At 41.9% G+C, this 19,969-nt stretch overlaps 1 protein-coding gene across 1 annotated transcript; it reads right to left on the bottom strand.

The window, feature by feature from the left end:
- Nucleotides 1-655: 655 nt before the first annotated feature.
- glyr1 (glyoxylate reductase 1 homolog (Arabidopsis)) lies at nucleotides 656-19,668 on the bottom strand. The gene is given in 17 exon segments (XM_046866820.1): nucleotides 656-2,874; nucleotides 3,108-3,232; nucleotides 5,090-5,272; nucleotides 5,917-6,076; nucleotides 6,575-6,676; nucleotides 7,190-7,300; nucleotides 8,052-8,151; nucleotides 8,230-8,303; nucleotides 8,384-8,434; nucleotides 11,137-11,190; nucleotides 15,450-15,533; nucleotides 15,774-15,890; nucleotides 16,492-16,562; nucleotides 16,565-16,629; nucleotides 16,744-16,823; nucleotides 19,096-19,132; nucleotides 19,550-19,668. Coding segments are annotated over 17 exon segments (1,527 nt in total). The 5' UTR covers nucleotides 19,588-19,668; the 3' UTR covers nucleotides 656-2,799.
- Nucleotides 19,669-19,969: the final 301 nt, after the last annotated feature.

Here is a 19,969-nt window from a genome sequence, read left to right as displayed (position 1 = left end):
CATCTCCTGCCCTTAAAGCAGAATTTAAAAAACGTTTTTTTTTTTTTTTTTGAGGCTGAAATTGTTGGGTGGAGCTCGTAGGAATTACAGACAGTTGAGGAAAAGGGGGCGGGGCTTAGTGAGATTCTGTTATGTAAATAGGACGTCTAGTTAATCGAAAGGTACCTTTTTATTCCCCCCCCCCCGTAACCTTTTTGTGTGTTTGTCTGTGTCGGTGTGTGTGTGTGTATGATATGTGTAGTGTGTGGGGCAGACTGTAGTGTTTAGAGGGATGATGGACGACTTTTCTTTTTCTCTTCACTAATATTTACCGAAGCTGCTCCAGAGCGAGGGCACACTTTGGGATCAAGCGATTCTGGGATAATTTTTTTCTCTTTTTTTTTTTTGACTGATTTCATCACCCAATCACCACACTGTGCTGTATCTGATGGAATGATGGGAATCTTCCTGCTCAGGAAGGTTTTATATTTTTTTTTTTGTTTTTCCTCCTCATTTGTATTGCCACTGTATTTCTGTATTTTAAATTGTGTAAATAAATTAATAAGTACTTGTACGTTCGGTTGATTTCTTTCTTTTATAGGAAGCTGCGATTGAGTCCCATCTCACTTAAAAATACTTTTATGTATCATTTTGGTTCCATGCACCAGGACCCAACTTAAACTGGATGGTTGGTTTTATTGGGAGAAGGATTCAGTGGACTGCACAATAAAACGTGACTTTTTCACATTTACAAGAAATTAAATATTTTTTACCCAATTCAGCAAAAAAAAAAAAAAATCGAATCTACTTCTTTTAAATCTTTACATCGTGAACGATTAGAAACAGGAGAAGAAACCCGCACTAAACAACACAAGAGAAACCAATCAAATCGAAGTGAAGGGAGTGAGGATGCAGGATTAAAGGGTTCAGTGGTATAAGAACCAGAGGAACCTGAAGCAGGGAATCTCCTGACTCTCTCTCCTTTACACCCTTTAATCAGAATGCCGGTCTTTATTAATTTTTTTTAACAATATCTCCACCTCCATCATTGAGGTGCTGCTGCTCGAACTTTTAAAACATAAAAAACAATTGAAAGGATAAAAGATTACAAAAACATCCCACAACAACAAAAAAAAACTCCATTCAATTTCAACTCATTACCAGTGTCTCAGAACCGAAAACAAAAAAACAAATAAAAACCCCTGAAATAAAACTTCACTTTCCTCCCCAAACACATAAAACACAAACCAGGTTTTCTTCATATCTCTCCACAGTGAAGCTTAAACATCTGCGAAAACTTAAAAAGATCAGCCGTGAAATTAAGCGTTCCGAATTTACACACGAGATTAATAAGCCTCACTATTATAAAAAACAAAACAACAAAAAAAAAAAAAAAATCACATTTATGATTCGAAGGCTGGAGTCGGAAAAAGAGAAGCGATCCGACCTCTAAATTCACTGCTGGGGCGGGAAAAAAATAATAAATTAATGGTCTGGAGATTCAAGAGATTTTTCTTTTCCTTTTCTTTTTTTAAAATAAATAAATACATCTATGCGGGCGAGGGTCGGGATTTTAAGGCAATGCAGTGGCGTCGTCTTCATGCTCCTGTTAGCCTGCGCCGTTCTCGTTCTGGATAAGGACACGGAGAGAAAAAGGAAAGAGGGATAACCAATATGGGGGGGTGGTAATGGTGGGGGGGGATGAAGGACGCAGCGACCAGATTCCACACTACACACACGATCAAATCTTTAGATCGGAAAGGAGTTCAAATCCCGGCACCACCAAAGCTGCCACCGCTGGGCCCTTGAGCGAGGCCCCTAACCCCTTGAATAGAAGTCGCTCTGGATTTGAGGGCATCTGCTGAAAGATCTGTTTAGGTGCGTAACTTCTGACCTCGAGACGTGAAATCTTCATTGGTCCTGCAGACGTGACACCAAAACAAAATGGCCACCCAATTTTCAGCATCGAGGGTCACGTGTTAAAACTTGCACTGTAGGAAACAAACCCAGGACGCCTCAGGGTTCTTCTTTAGGTATCACTGAAGTGTGTGTGTGTGTGTGTCATCAGGGGTGTCCAGGCTTTTCCACACCGGCACCCACACCGGCGCTCTGTGGAAAAGCCTGGACACCCCTGATGTAGACTAATCACATAGACGAGGATAAAGAAGTGCCGGCGTGTCGTATTGATGCGAGTGGGACGTTTCGCTTCCGTCGCGTTGGTCAGTGTGAAGCAGGAAGTTACGAGTTTCAGCTTCAGGTCAAAACATGAGTATTTTGATGTGTGTGTGAGAGAGAGAGAGAGAGAGAGACTATGGCACTGGGTTATTAAATCTACGCGGATTCGGCGGAAGCAAACGTCCGACTTCAAAAGTAAAAAAAAAAAGAAATAAAGGAAATTCTATAGGTTTCTATTGAATGCCTTTTCGAACGAGTTTTAAAAGCTTTCACGCTTCTTTAAAGTGAAAACTGCGCCCCCTGGTGTTCGTACTGCTGCGGAAAGAATTTGGTGCGTCCTGAAATAAAACCAACTACACGCGCGCACACACACACACACACACACACACACACACACACACACACACACACACACACACACACACACACACACACACACACACACACACACACACACACACACACACACACACACACACACACACACCTCCAAGCTCAATCATAAAATCGCACGACTGGAACAGTGCATCACTTTGTTAAGGAGGTGATGATGGAGAACACACACACACACGGAGAGAAGGAATAAAGAAAACAGAAGAAAAGGAGGATGATTGTGGTCCAGAACTTCGAGCACATCTCCAGGGATTAGTGAATATAAGCTCTGTAGACTGCAGACATGTCGTTGTCCGACTGGTCCAGCGCCTTCGCTCTCTTATACACCTGCGGGAAGGAAAGAAAAAAGGGAACGGGACGTCAGTTTCATTCATGCTGCGATGGTGAAAACTTCAAAAAAAAATTTACAAAAATAAAAATACATCTCTCTTATGTAAATACGACTTTATTTGAACAGGAAGTAAGTTGTAACAGTTGTGAGTGAGGAACTGAACATTAGACCACAGACAGACAGACAGACAGACAGACAGAGAGAGAGAGCGCGCCAGACAGACACTTACCTCGTTCGCGGCGGCTGCCATGGGTGTGGGGTGATTAACAGAGTCCCCCATGGAAATCGCGAGTCTTAAATCTTTCTGAATGTGTTTTAGGTAATAATCTGGTTTGAAGTTACCCTGCAAAATATCTGGGGGAAAATAAAACAGTAAAAATAATCAGCTTTTTTTTTTTTTGAAACTGAATTCAAAATGGATGAAAATCTGTTATACACACAAAAAATAAAAAGGGTTTATTTCGACTCCAGTCACGAGTTTTGGAATGAATTTGTGCGAAAGCAAACGTGTTTTTCTGGTGTACAGACTGTCATTTATTTTTTGTCACACGCCGCCCCCTAGTGGTCTACATGTATAATACATATCCGTAAAGCCACGTGGACACTGCGCGATTTTGACCAATTTTGATGAATTTTAATAATCCTAGAAGATTTCTATAATCACAGGCTAAAATCTGCAGGCGCTGGTTTAACGTGTTCACCGACAGCTGATTATTGGGTGTTGGAATCTTTTTTTCCGATGGAATTCTGGCAGCTTCAAATTCGTTCCTGCCGTGCAATTCTCCTACGATGAAACCTTCAAACCGAGTACCGATGAGAGCGTCGAGCCTGATAGCTCATAAGAATAAAGCAAAAAGTTGTATTCTTAACCTTGTGTAACAGGTGCTTGAAATTCCTTGGCTGATGACGGCCATTTTTTTAGATATATAAAATGACCTTATATAGATACGTGTCACATTAGACACAGACACCACATGCCAATTATCAGGTTGGTTGGACTAAAGGTTGCGTAGTTATAACCATTTTTATGTTTTTTCGCGCCTTATAGCGCCACAAATTTGATCAAAGATTGAGCTCATGAGTTATCGCCATTTTAGTAGAAGTGGCCTCTGCTTTTTTTTCTAAACCCGTTGCGAGCCTTTGCAATGATGAGACGAAAGTTTAACTTAGTAGGTTTTTAACGTAATTGTGAATAATCATTAAAGGATTTGATTAACAGGCAAAGTGATCTGAAAATGAGCATGTTTGCTTGTATATTACATGATTTTTCATTTATAAGCCATAAAAACAAGATATCGCCCCCTAGTGGCAAAAAACTGAAAGGTTTCACTTCAACCGTTCACTCGGATTAAATATAACAAATGATTAATATGTTAATGTTGCACAGTAAAATATACAATAACTTGTGATTGTGTAATTTGTACCGAGTACCGAACACGTGTCTGAAGAAACATGATTCAGGGTTAAACCGCACAGAAAGCAACGCTTTGGAGGGCACGTGTTGTAGAGAACGCGTTGGAGGACACGCTTCGGCACTGTTGGCGAGCGAACACGAGGACATGATTTGCGTTTCCGTTCGAGTTGTCAGGCTGGGTACGTGACTCAGAGAAAGTGAAAAAGCAGACATGGTAATTAATATTGCTATTAAAATATGACCCGGTTATGACTCATAAAACACGGAAAACGTGGTTGGAAAAAAACAGTCTTTGCTTTTCCGTTTGAAATCTGGCAGCGGCTGCACGAAAGCATGCGAGATCTGCAATTGCGACTGCAAAACGCGACCGCAAAGACAATTTGCAATTTGGAAAATCGCTCGGAATTTCCTTCTATACATGACAAAATTGCAAAAAATAATGTACATTTTGGGTGGCAAGCAAGCGTAACAGCGTATGCCCCGCCCCCCACTCGCAAACCGGCGCTCGTCCACGCCCTCACTGCTACACACATATACACTGTACAGTTTATCCAGTGCGGTAGTGTAAATCGCTCCATTTTGCTGAATGATGTACTGTTCTGTAAATTATTAAAAAATGTCGCTGCACTACTCCATTTTGATCAGTATTCTTTAAGACTTCCTTGGCGAGGCCATGTCTCAAGTTGCGCTATTTGTAAGTTATGATGGAGTCTTCAAAACACATCGTAGGTCAGGGACTAGACATTCCTGAAATGTAACATCATAAAAAGATATAAATGAAAGTCAAGATTGCTCACTTTGGCATTTCTGGTCCACAAACGTGCTGGCCATCTGCCCCTGACACAGAATGTCCAGGAAGGTCTGCTGTGATTGGCCAGTGGCCTGAGCAAGCGTCAGCCCCTCGGCGATGGTGGCCATGAAACTGCCCTGCACCATGTTGAGGATCAGCATCATCCTCGCCGCGTTGCCTGCTTCTCCTACACACACACACACACACACACACACACACACACACACACACACACACACACACACACACACACACACACACACACACACACTATCCTTTACTAAACTACAGTCAATCAACAAAAAAGGACAGTTCAATAAAGTCACTACTTCAAAATGTATTATTTATCCTACACATCATTCCAGTCTAGACGCCGACCAATAGCCGATTTAAAAAAAAAAGCCCATACGGATAATTTTTCCAGGTTGCTGAGACGGTCATTAAACAGTACGAGAGCAGCCTCTGGAGGTGAATTGTTGCATCTTTTTTTTATTTTTTATTTATTTATTTTAGGTGCAACTGTTTTGTTTGAAGACGTCTTAATTTGAAATATATTATAATTAATATATTTAGCACATTTTCATGATGCAGTAAATATTATTTTTGTAATAAAGTTCAGTACTATTTTGCATGGAGTGATGCAAAATGTTTATTTTTTATCCAGTACCCATTTTAAAAACTCTGTTGATTAATTAGTTATCGGAAAAATTGCGATCTGACTTCGCTATCGAGTTTACAATAGGGAATTCCCGACATTCCCAAAATCAGGTACTTTCATTATTCATGCTCATATATATATGCAACTTTCTGAAAACTGTAAGGCGTTAATCACCCAAAAGAACGAAGTTTTGCCCATAGCCTGGAAGCAGCTGCTGCAGTCCTCGTAAACGGTCCGATCTCCAGCTGCCACGATCACCAACATACCGTCGTTAGAAAGCTGCTGACTGCCTGAAACCGGCGCTTCCAGGAAGCGGCCTCCTCTGGACGTGATCACCTTAAAAAAACATCCAAAAAACTTTTTTTACAACACAAACTGTATCTAATAATTAATAATAACAACAACAATACGTACATCTTTGTCTTCAAATCTCAGATCAGGTTAAAACTGTAATGAATGCTTCTTGCTACACAACTGACTAAATAATACTCAGTTATAGAAGATTCATAATGGTTCATAATGGAAGGATACCTTTGGAGGTTGGTTCCTCTCAAGGTTCCTCGATCACCACAGTGATTTCTGGTTTGCTTATTACGAATAAATTCATATCCCGATTTGTTTTTTTTGTCAATGGAAATTCCAACACCCAAACGATAAAACGACCTACAGTAACCTCTCACTGCACAGTTCCCCCATTTCCTCTTAATATCAACATGTTCACCCCCCCCTTCACAGTCAGGGTGTTTCCTCAGTTCTCCTTCCTCTCTGTGTGTGTGTGTGTGTGTGTGTAGATCTAAGCATAAACATGCAAGATCTTTATGACACACAACATACCTGCGAGAGCTCTGTAATGGTCTCAGGATCGACGGTGGACATCTCCACGTAACACTTTCCGGGTCTGATGCCTTGTAACACACCGCTGGGACCCAAAACCAACTGTGGGAGAAAGGCCACATGAGAAACCCAAGACATACCATAATCGAACACATTCTTTACTTTTTTGTTTATGTATTTTTACTTTGATTAATATACATCTCATTTTTAAATGCATCAAATAAATATTTAACTTTTGAAAAAAAATTCTAATGACATATATATATATATATAAATAAAATGATTGTCATTAACAATAATGTTTGTCAATAAACTTTTACACGTTAGCTATGCAAAAAAAAAATTCTATGTTAATAAACAATTATTATTAGTTTATTTATTAAAGCTCATGGATGAGTCACAAATAACGACAATCAATAAATCATTTGAACAAAAGACAATGCGGTTGCATGTCAAAGTTATCAAATAAGAGAAAAGAAAGAAAGAGACAAAAAAAGGAGAGAAAAAGAGAAACCAAGAGTGAAATAATGAGTGAGAAAAAGAACGATAAGAGAGTCATTATAATATAAATCAGTGAAGAGTTTTTATGGAGCTCTAGGTCACGTCTTTACTTACATCTCTGGCAGCTTTGGGGTCTGATACGCAGGAGAACGTGATGTCGCACATGGACACAACCTCGGCTGGCGTCCGTCCTAACCTGGCACCTTCCTGGATGAACAAGTCACACTGTGGGGAGGGGGAGGGAGGTGAAGGTGCTTTTAAAATTGGAAATATTTACAGAAATAAATACATCACACATTTAATCATCATAAAACAGTCCCTTAGACGTTTATCCCTAATCCGCCAGCGGCGCTGGTGCAGTCCTATTCCACATTTAATCCCCATAGCTCTTATAATAACCTCCACTCTTCTGGGAAGATGTTCCACTAGATTTTGGGTGAGATTCATTCAGAAGTGAGGAGGTTCTTGGGGTGCAGTCAACGTTCACATTTATCCCAAAGGTGTTCAATGGGGTTGAGGTCTGAGCTCTCCAGCAGAAGATCTTCAACTCCAACCCATTGAAAGTATATCTCCATGGAGTTTGCTTTGTCCGCATTGTCCAAATTGGATTTGGTCTCCAAGTTCAAGTCAGGTGTCTAAATACGTTTGTCCATATATAACATGGTTTTCACATGAGGAAATCTCAATCCTAGTAGAACATCTTCCCGGAGGAGTGGAGGACAGCAAATGAGGGGAAAAAAAATAGGCTCAAAACTCTTGTAAAATCGATAAGAACTTAACTAGAAGCCTACAAAGTTTTCCATGAGAAGATTTCAGGAAGGAGTCTCCAGTGTCAGTGCTTCGATCAGAGGTAATAAGAGGAGCAGGCTGTTTATAGCTGCTAAATCGCAAGACCGTGATTGGTCTGTTTAAATACAAAGATGAAAGGTGAGTTTAAAAGAAGGCGGTTCCTGTGTTCCAATGATGGAAACCGTACCTTTTCCGCAGTGCGATTCCACACGGTCACCACGTGGCCCATCTTCAGCAGGTTCGACACGATTCCGCTGCCCATCAACCCGAGTCCGAGGAATCCTATCCTGTTGGAGATAACACATTTGTATAGGAATCTAGTTATATGCACGTGGAGGTTCTTCAAGCACACACGTTTCACGTACCTCTTGTCTGTGGGTGTGATGCTGCCGTTGAGAGCCGTACTGTCTGCAGCCTGAATGGATGTGGAGCCGGTGTCCTGAACGAGACCACAAACTCAATTAGATGACATTGTCAAAAGAGTTTTTATATATATATTTAAAAAAAAGGGTTCCTCACCTCTTCAATGATCTTCAACCGTTTGCTTATAGGCTCCATCGACGAAGCTGGCTGTAAAAAAAAAAAAAAAAACCCACGTCACATTATATAATAATATTACTAATCATTACCGCAGCAATTGTGTTGATTTACTCCCCGCATTCCTCCGCTGTACAAACACCACGTCTGCTCCAATGATCAACAGTGTAATGAGTACTTTAGATTGTGGGTTATAGGGGAGATCTTTTGTGTATTGTCAGATCATTAAGCTGCTTTTCAGCCCTCAAACCTGCAACAGGGCTGGAAAAGAGCGAACGGCGACCAAAAACGCAAAGAAGAAAAGATGAAATAATACAGAGTTTGACTTAATCCTGAAGCGGGAGGTTTAAACTCCTAAAGACTGCTTCAAGCTTCGTGTTATCCTTTTCCTTTTCCAGAAAGTGGATAACTGATGTTACTGACTAATTACTTCATTGTGATTAAGCGAATATTAGTATTTATACACAAGCCGTACTTGATTTGAGCAGAACCAGGAAATGCGATATATATTATATAATATATATATATATATATATATATATATATATATATATATATATATATATATATATATATATATATATATATATACACACTAGGGTCAAAAGTTTGTGGACACCCGATCCTAGGATTGTGGCTCTTGAACACCCTGTTAAACATTAATGTCTATTTGCTCTAATTAGAAGCTCCAGTCTCCTGGGAGGTGGTGCTGCACTAGATTTCAGAGTGTGCTTGATTCATTGTTCAAAAGCGTTGAGGCTCTGATAGCAGGAGATCTTCATGGAGCTGGCTTAGGGATTTCCTAGTTCCAAGTGAAGGGAAAACTTCTATATCACGTACAAATGTGCCCCTCCAAATTTGTGGTAGCTACACGTGGCTGGAAAAGTCAGGTGTTCCAATACTTTCGAGGACGCTGTGCTTCTGGGATAGACGTTAATCAGACATTTTGTTCGGATGGCGGATTTCCATGGAATAGCGAATAGGGAATTGCGACGGGGTTCGAATCGTCTGTATGATTTTAACGTCTGATGGTCAGTAGGTCATGAAGCGCATCAACGCTAGCACGCGCGCACACACGTTTCAGTTCAATTTAAACAAAAGCCACAGACAGGACCGCTGACACACCGCTTTCACTATTATTCCGATCACAATCTACTGACTGGATTGAAAAGACAGGAAGCAGTTAGGGAGGAGAAGAAGTGAAGAATTGTGAGGTGGGGAAGGAAAACTGGAAAGAAAAGGCGGCAGCACCCATGCACGTTTGAGCCGGTATTCACCACCGACCAAAAAGACCCCGTAATATACCATTCAGCTGTAAAGAGATGTGATTCTTTTGCAAACAAACATATCCAAAGTGTGAGGAGGAATTTTCCAGAATTCGTTAGCGTGATCACGTGATTCCGCCTCGAATACTCAGCGTCATTTCGCTTTTAATGCAGCATCGATTACGGCGTCTGCCTTCACACGTGGCTTTGTTTTTGTTTTTATTTCCAGGAAGAGCTCGGGACTTCATTCGAAGATCGGCAGTGATTCAGCTGTTCGGACATCTAGGGGAAGTTCAATCCACCACCTCGGTGCCACAACAGAAAATTGGTGCCGTGACCCGGAGGTCTAGATTTTAGTATTAGTTATTCGGAGACTTGAAGTCTGACTTGAGGGAGAAACAATAAAATTCTTCCAGTTCAGTAATAAGAGAGTCTAGCATGCTCAGGGTCCACTCGGGGTATCCTGGGACGCATTTGAGAATTTTTTTTAATGCAATTAAATTTGTAATTTAAATTAACTTTTTAATTGTAGAGCCCTTTTAACAATGGACATTGTCTCAAACCAGCTTTACTGAGATAAAGCGGGTATAAAATAACGTATTAGTGGTTTGTTCATTATATTTGTACATTGATCCCTAATGAGCCAGTGTCGACTGAGGCGAGGGAAAAACTCCGAGATGCAATGAGAAAAAAATTGAAAGGAAACAGACTCCCTAAGGGAAATCCATCCTCTTTAGCGAATTTCCATTGGTTACAGTTCCATCATGGTTAAGGTGTTTAGTTATTTGCAGTCCTGAGACATTGTAGTAGTGTGTTGATATTACTGTCCAAATCCACCCTCATGAGTTGCTCAGTAACTTTTGGATCTTTATGTGGAACTCCGTCTAGAAGCAAGATGAATCAGGCAGATCCCATTACTACCATCCCAGCTGGCTCATTTATTAGGTATAAACTTGTAGGGACTAATAAACGAACTTCATTTTATGATTTTTGACGACGTCCGTTGTAGAAACCGCTGAACAACCAACTGAGCGACACGACTGACGTAACGATCACGCTGGAACAGCCGGCTATCGAATTAAGCCACGTTCATCGTTTTAGAACGTCCCTGTGAAACCTGATCACGGGTGCTCCTGGTGACATCCTCATAAAGCCAGGTGTGAACGCAGACATAATATTAATGAATAATAATAATTTGGTGCTGAATTAAATCGACACATTTACTCAGAATTTTCATTTCATCTGGAAATATTCCTCCGGGATTTATTATTATTATTATTATTATTATTTTTACTTATACAGCCATTGGAGCAGTGACAACAGGGAGAAAGAGATAAAGAGAAAAAAGAGGGGAGGAGTAATTATAGGAGTGGGAGGGAAAAAAAAAAAAAAAAAAGACCATCAGGTCAAGTGCAGGAAACGGAGGACAGGAAGAAATGCTGACTGAAAGCATTCTGCACTTCCTCTTACCTTCTCAGACTGGCTGAGCAGAAAGTGATGGAAATGCGGGTCATCCTTTACCGGCTATAATGGAAGAGAGTTAAATTGGAAACGGTTCTGTGAAGAGTTGACACTCTGTTCAAGTGTGTGTGTGCGCGTGTGTGTGAGAGTGAGTGAGTATGATCAGATAAATTAGATCGGACATCGTGCCTTATTTATTTTTTGTGCATAAAAGAGAAGCGGAGTGGACAAAGTAACTGCCTCTGAGACCACAGTGAGCGGAGACGAGCGCTTCCTGTACTCGCCAATTAGCAGTGCAGGAAATCCGCGCAATAAAAACGGACCACTCCCATTAACACCCCCCAACGGAAAAGATTTTCGTTTTGATCTCCAATTCCTCCTTTTGGTCAAAAAAATAAATAAAAAAATCCATAAAATCAAACAAATCTCAGGATTATCTAGTAGATCTGGAAAAAACACTAACAGCTCACACACACACACAACTCGAGAGCATTTCAGAGAACTGAAACATTTTCTGCCCTGCTTGCTCCAAAAAGGAAGTAAAGATCAAAACGAATAAATAAATAAATAAATAAATATTTAATGCAAAAAATGCTAATTTTAATGCTAAATTCATGCCAAAGGTGTTCAACGGGGGTTTGGAGCTCTTTAGAGGAAGATCTTCCAGTCCAACCCATATAAAGCATATCTTCATGGAGCTGGTTTTGTGTACAGGGGTGCCATCATGTTGAAACATGTTTTCAAGTTACGTCATCGTACAGAAGATTGTTTTTACGACTGACTTTATACCCTGTAATCGGAGTGCGCTTAGAGGAGGCAATTACTTAATCACACCTCGCATACTGTATAATAACGGCGTACTGTCGATTATAGCAAGGTGCCTGGCCTGCGTATCAATGCCATTTGTTAAAGTGGTTCCAAAAAAAAAAAAAAAAAAAGTGCCAACAGGTGGCAGCACAAGGCTGCACGCACAGTCACAGGAAGCACTGACCTTTATAAGTCAATGTGCCAAAAGACATCGAAAGATTAAGACATAATTTTTTCTGCAATGTGAAAGCCGTCTCAGCAGAACGCAAGTCGCCGTTCCTCACACTACTAAGACATCTGAAGGAGTTTAAGTAAAATCCAAACCAAGCCTGCCTTCGTTTCTATAGCAACGACGTACACAGATGCTCCACAGGCACCGCAAGTGCGGTGAAGTATCCAGACATCATTCTTGACGGTAAAATTTTAAGGACTATAATCTAAAAAACTATATGGACAAAAAGTATTGGGACAACTGACTTTTCCAGCTTTTCTCAGCACAATAGGAGGATCTTGATCCGACAAAACATGAGGAAAACTCGTCTAGGATTTGAACAAATAGAGTTTAAAAACGTTCCCCCAAAAAAACGCCACCTTTCGTTCTGCAGAGAGCAGGCCTCGATATTAACAATCAAAATGCTTTTAAAATTTTTTTAAGGAAATTTAATCACAATATATACAGTGCCCTTCACTAATATTGGCAACAATGGAGAAAATGTGAGGAACGAGAAAGAAAATTTACCTCATTTATCAGGGGTAGACAGAAGAAAAAGTAAATGTAATTTGTTATTGTATTTTTTCTAGTATCTGTACTTTACTTAAGTGTTTACATTTGGGAAGACTTTGAACTTTACTACATTTCAAAGTCAAATATTTTACTTTTCAAATTCTAAAATTTTACTTTTCGAATTTTAAAATGTTACTTTTCAATTTCAAAAATGTTACACTTCGAATTCTAAAATTTAACTTTTCATATTCAAAAATTTGTACATTTTAAAGGAAAAAAATTTTTACTTTTCAAAGTCAAATAATTTACTTTTCAAATTCTAATTTTATTTGTCACATACCCATTCGTACAGAGTGACAGTAAAATGCTTTTTTACTACATTTTGCGAAATCAGTCGTTCCTTTTTATTTATGAGGATAAAAACATAACTGGTCAAACACGCAGCGAGTCACCAATCAGGGTCGAGCGAAAGCTCCGTTTATACTTAATTTGATTGGCGCTTTGTGTGTGTGTTTTTTGTTTATGATAATTGTAATAGAAATTTATCAGCGTTGTTCTCGTTAATATCATTCTATTAATAGATCAGTGTTCTGAGAGTAACGTTCTGAGAGTCGTTTCACATGAACTGAATTGATAAGCAAAAATTATAACAGAAACATTATAGCCGTGATAAATCATAGTACTTTGGAGACAAGTACATTTGAAGGTAAAACACTTTTGTACTTTTACTCAAGGAGAAGTTTAAAAGGGACACTCTTACTTTTACTGGGAGGCATATTTTGTCAATGGGAATATGCAATTAAATCAGACTAAATTTTTTAAAACAAAAGTTTTAAGCAATAGACATATTTTCCACCGAATTCTGCTTATACTTACCATGGGTGCCAATATTATTGGACGGCACTGCAATTCAAGCTAGATTGGTTTGGACCAGAGTGTAAAGCGCGAAGTTCGAAGTGTTACGTCGTACGCAGTAATTGTGTAAATACGAAGAGGGTCACATGGTATATTATAAAACCTGTTTTCGAAGTTATTATATAAAAGCATATAATCAAAGTTCACACACACACACACACACACACACACACACACACACACACACACACACACACACACACACACACACACACACACACACACACACACACAGGTGGAATAAAGGTTAAGGTACCAAAGGTCCTTCAGGTTTGTTTTTGTTTTTTTTAATGCAGGAGGATCACCACAGTCACCACCATAGTGCAAGAGCAAGCATCTGTATTAGGGATGCATCAGTACAGCGTCCCCAATCAACAGCCCCCCAATTTCCCAGACACCGATAACGAATTGATCGATTGATTACAGATCGCATCTTATTTAGCTTCACGTGCACGCTTGTGCATTTACCAGACCTGCGCTACACTATTAAAAAAACAATCGTACAAATTAGTCTTGTATCAAGTCATACTGGATTAAAGAGGAGCTGAAATGCGTTGCTTTATATAAAGTCCACCGACTGATGAAGTGATTTGACTTATACCATAGTCTGCTTTGATTACTGGATTGTGATTGGCTGGAAGGAAGGTACATGGTAGCTCAAAGTTTAAAAGATTGGACTTCTGATCAGAAGGTCCCACCACTAAGCTGCCACTGAAGGGCCCCTGCTCAAGGCTCTTAAACCTCAGCTGCTCTGTTGTATGAATGCAGTAATTGTAAGTCGCTCTGGATAATCTGCCAAATGCCATGAAGGTAAATGAGTTCACAGCGATCAGCTGAGTCAGCGTTCTAAAGGAAATGTAGCGAGAGAGCGATTGTACACATCCTGTTACTGAGCTACACGCAGGAGTTATGACTTGATAAACATCTCGAGGCACAAAAAGAATTCGATGAACTGGACAAGATCCCTTTCTCTCAAATGTGTGTATACACACACCCCCCCCTATCTCTATCAGATACCTACATATCTCTCTCTCCATCTCTACATACCCATCTATCCATCTCTCTCTTTACTTACCTACCTACCCATCTCTCTCTCTCTATCTATATATCCATCTCTACCTCTCTACTTACCCATCTATCCATCCATACATCTCTCTCTCTACTTACCTACCTATATATCTATCTCTCTATCTGCCTATTGATATCTATCCATCTCTCTCTCTCTGTGTATACTTACCTACCTATCTATGCATCTATCTTCACCTCTCTCTCTATCTATACCTATCTACCTATCTATCTCCAACCATCTTTCTATCTATACCTACCTACCCACACACACACCTGTTTCTCTGTACTTACTTACCCATCTCTCTCTCTCTCTCTCTCTCTCTCTCTCTCTACTTACCTACCTACCTGTCTATGTATCTCTCCCCACATATCTCTCCCTCTACCTACCTATTGCTATCGATCCATCTCTCTCTACTTACTTATCTATCCATCTTCCTCTATATCTATCTATACCTACCTACCAATCTATCTACCTAAATAAGAAAGGAAATAAAGTATCTATTTTAATCAGTTCTAAGTTTCGCTTCAGTTTTAAGTTGTCAGTGCTGGGAAGTGACCATGGTATAAGGGGTCGTAATGCGAGGTCTTGCACCATTATAATTGTGTAACTCTCACCTAAACGTGGATTATCCCCTACTACAAATCAGCACCAGGCATCGGCGCATTTTTTCCCACGAGCCAATAAGACCAACATGTGTTCTGATGCACCCCTAATCAGCATGGTGTAAGAAAGGGAAGGAAAAAGGGCAAAAAAAATCAAATAAAAAAAAAAGTCTCAAGCAGGGCAGAGTGTGAGTTTATCACCTACACTGCTCTCCCATTTGAATCCTGCAACTGTTCCAGCCACCAGCCGCTGCACAGAAGACGGTTCTGGGTCAGAGTCAGTTTGCTCCTTAAGGGAAAAAGAGAAACATTTACCACATACTTCAAACGTTGTTGCTGTTTGTTTGTTTTGTTCGTTTTCTTCTTCACGTGGCGCCCGAAGCAAAGCAGCAGCTCGTGCACAGGGGAGCCTCCGAGCGCAGCCAGACAGCGATCGAGCCGTGACGCACGAACGAACAGGAAATGTACCAATATAATCCCGACGCGGGCTTTTAAACCCAGAACGGACGGCGGGGGGAGGGGGACTGACCTTGTCGGAGGAGCCGCCCTTAAACGCGTCCTCGTCGTCTTCTTCGATGATCTTCATGGGTTTCGCGGCGGCTTTCCGTCCCTTCTCGGATTTGGTCTTGTCCTCCGAGCCGTGTGCCTGGAAAAATAGAAGTAGAAAACGCCAATGAGCGTCGTCACGGGATACAAAGTGTAGGAAAATGTTATTCGTACTTCGGCGTGGCGAAACCCATAATATACACTTAGTTAAATTGATGGTGAGTTTATAGTGTTTTTTGTACTTCGGTCATCTGATAAAGAAAAACATAAATAAAACCTCCTCACTATTATGGGATGTACAGAAATCCACAAAAGGATGTTTTTATTCCCCTCGTGATCTCATAATAAAAAAGTGATTATATTTCTAGATCATGTTGCGCTCACGTTACACCGCTCTTCCTGGAGGCACTGTGAAACATAACCGTTTTATTGCGCGAGGTTACGATTCTGCACGGATTACATCATCGTTAACGCCATCCGGTAACCATGGAGACGCCCCGGTCCTAATAGCTGGGAACGAAACTGAACAGAATCATTCAGGAATCTCAAAGTGAGGAAAATGTCAAGCACTGGAAATTACTGAAGGATAAATAAATAGACTGTATGGGCAAAAGTTTGTGGACGCCTGACCAATATTTTTGGAACATCCCATTCCACATCGAGTTTCCAACAAGCTCTGGATTCCGTGTCCTGGAACTCACCTGGTCTTTCCCCTTGGCCTTCTTCAGGTACTCCTCGACGGCATCCACAGCCTGTTGGAAACGCTTGCCTTGTTGATCTTGATCATCTCGTCTTTATGAGGGTGATACGGCTTCAGCTGTTCCACCTTTATCCAGGCACTTAAAGAGAAATTAATAAAATAAATATATTGATACAGTGACCGTATACTTCTCTTCGCATATTTTATAATAATACAAACAAAACAAATAAATTATGAGATGTTCAGTACTCACTGGTCTTCAGTGCCAAAAAATTTGACGAAGAAGCATTTTTTGCCCCTGGGTTTCTTCAGGTCCTTCGGAGGACTCACAATCTTAAAAAATAAATAAATAAATGCAGAGTGAGAGAGAGACAAAGAGAAATCGAAATGACACAGCAGAATTCAAAGAGACATCCAGAGACACAAGCAAGAGACAGAGACCTGGTAGAAGACAGACAGAGACAGGAAGAGAGAGAGAGCAAGATGTGGAATGAGTGTCAGAAAGAAAGAGGTGGGGCAGAGGAAGAAAAACAAAAAACAGAGGGAGAAACAGAACGAGACACCGAGCAAGAGACAGAAATTAGTCGAGCTGTGTTCAAATTTTCATAATCATCATGTCACTAATGCAACATTTACATTTTGACAAACACACAGACACACACAATGAGTGAGAAACACAGAAAGAAAGAGAGAGAGAGAGAGAGAGAGAGAGAGAGAGAGAGAGAGAGAGAGAGAGAGAGAGAGAGAGAAACACAGAGAGTGAGACACACACAGTGAGTGAGAGAGAGACACACACAGTGAGTGAGAGAGAGACACACAGTGAGTGAGAGAGAGACACACACAGTGAGTGAGAGAGACACACACACAGTGAGTGAGAGAGACACACACACAGTGAGTGAGAGAGACACACACACAGTGAGTGAGAGAGACACACACACAGTGAGTGAGAGAGACACACACACAGTGAGTGAGAGAGACACACACACAGTGAGTGAGAGACACACACACACAGTGAGTGAGAGAGACACACACAGTGAGTGAGAGACACACACACAGTGAGTGAGAGAGACACACACACAGTGAGTGAGAGAGACACACACAGTGAGTGAGAGACACACACACAGTGAGTGAGACACACACACAGTGAGTGAGACACACACACAGTGAGTGAGAGAGAGAGAGAGAGACGCACACAGTGAGTGAGAGAGCGAGACAGAGAGACACAGAGTGAGAGAGCGAGACAGAGACACAAACAGAGAGAGACAGAGACACACAGAGCGAGACAGACACGCACGCACGCACAGAGCGAGAGAGCGAGACAGACACGCACGCACGCACACAGAGCAAGACAGAGACACACACGCACAGAGCGAGAAACACACGCACGCACGCACAGAGAGCGAGACAGAGACGCACACAGAGAGCGAGACAGACACACACACGCACACAGAGCGAGACAGAGACACAGACACACAAAGAGCGAGACAGAGACACACACACACACAGAGAGAGAGCGAGACAGAGACACACACACACACACACAGAGCGAGACAGAGACACACACACACACACAGAGCGAGACAGAGACACACACACACACAGAGCGAGACAGAGACACACACACACACACAGAGACAGAGACACACACAGAGCGAGACAGAGACAGACACACACAGAACGAGACAGAGACAGACACACACAGAGCGAGACAGAGACAGACACACAGAGCGAGACAGAGACAGACACACAGAGCGAGACAGAGACACACACAGAGCGAGACAGAGACACACACAGAGCGAGACAGAGACACACACAGAGCGAGACAGAGACACACACAGAGCGAGACAGAGACACACACAGAGCGAGACAGACACACACAGAGCGAGACAGACACACAGAGCGAGAGAGCGAGACAGAGACACACACACAGAGCGAGACAGACACACACAGAGAGAGAGCGAGACAGAGACACACACACAGAGCGAGACAGACACGCACACACACACAGAGCGAGAGAGCGAGACAGACACGCACGCACAGAGCGAGACAGACACGCACACACACACACACAGAGAGCGAGACAGAGACACACACAGAGCGCGAGACAGAGACAGACACGCACACAGAGCGAGAGACAGAGACAGACACGCACGCACAGAGCGAGAGACACAGACACGCACGCACAGAGAGCGAGACAGAGACGCGCACGCACAGAGAGCGAGACAGAGACGCGCACGCACAGAGAGCGAGACAGAGACACACACGCACACAGAGAGTGAGACAGAGACACACACACGCACACACACACACACAGAGCGAGACAGAGACACACACGCACACAGAGAGTGAGACAGAGACACACACACACACACACACACACACACACAGAGTGAGACACGCACACACAGAGAGCGAGACAGAGACACACACAGAGAGAGAGCGAGACAGAGACACACTGAGTGAGATAGCGAGACAGAGACACAGAAAGAGTGAGAAAGAAACAAGGGAATGTGTTGAAGGTCAGAAGCGGGGTCTCAGAGCCACTCAGTGGCGCTCAGCCCGTGTCAAAAGGGGGGGGTGGGAAGGCATGTTCCTCGGCTCGCACCTTTCCTGGCCACGGCGGATATCGTCCAAGTTTCCCCCTAAAACACACAGAGACACAGTTACTTCATCAAATCCTGACTGAACACAAGGACTGTGTGCTGAAAACAGCGCAGTTTACTAGCAGACGCTTTATTAAAGCTGACGCGCTCCATAGTCGATCCTCCAGCAGAGAGCGGGAGAAAACTCCATCCACCCCCGACTTGTCCTCCTCTTCACTCGGGGAGATTCTCTCCGAGAAACATACACCTCAGACACTTACTCGCTAGCATGTTTGCTAACTGCGCTTATTAGCCAGGCTGCTCTGAGGGGATTTACTTCAACCGTCCGTCTCTTTTTCGCTCCAAACACAGTTTATAAAACTCTCCCTCACACTCACACACGCCTGTATAAAGTCTAAAGTTCCTACTAATGTTCTAAAGAAAGCAAACAGGGTTTAAAAGAAGACATTCTCTCACCACACCAGGTCTCCGATCCGCAGATGCACAGCCGCCATCTTGTTTTTTTTTTTTTTTTCTACTGAAACGTCGCACTGAAAGCAGGGAAAGGAACAAGAACACACCCACCCGCCGGTCACGTGACTCGTGTGCGTGGCCGCGCCTGCCGGAGCGTCACGTGACCACAGTACGTCGCTCGGTCGTGCTGGATGACGTCATGGTGGCGTCGTTTCTTTCTTTTTGTTTGTAAATATCTGATCTAAATGTGCCTTAAATAAATAATTTTTTAGTTTTTCATTCTTTAATCAACACGCCCACTGACAAATATAGACGTTTTATGCAAATAAATGTTTATTATTAGTGAAACCAAACATAGAGAACATAGAGCATGAAGACAAAATATTCTTGAAAATGTTATTTTGCTATGTTTCCACACGGACG

This window comes from Silurus meridionalis, chromosome 14, assembly GCF_014805685.1.
Source record: "Silurus meridionalis isolate SWU-2019-XX chromosome 14, ASM1480568v1, whole genome shotgun sequence".
NCBI classification, from domain to species: Eukaryota; Metazoa; Chordata; class Actinopteri; order Siluriformes; family Siluridae; genus Silurus; species Silurus meridionalis.
The sequence above is the reverse complement of the archived record's forward strand: the minus strand, read 5'-3'. Positions and strand labels throughout refer to the sequence as shown.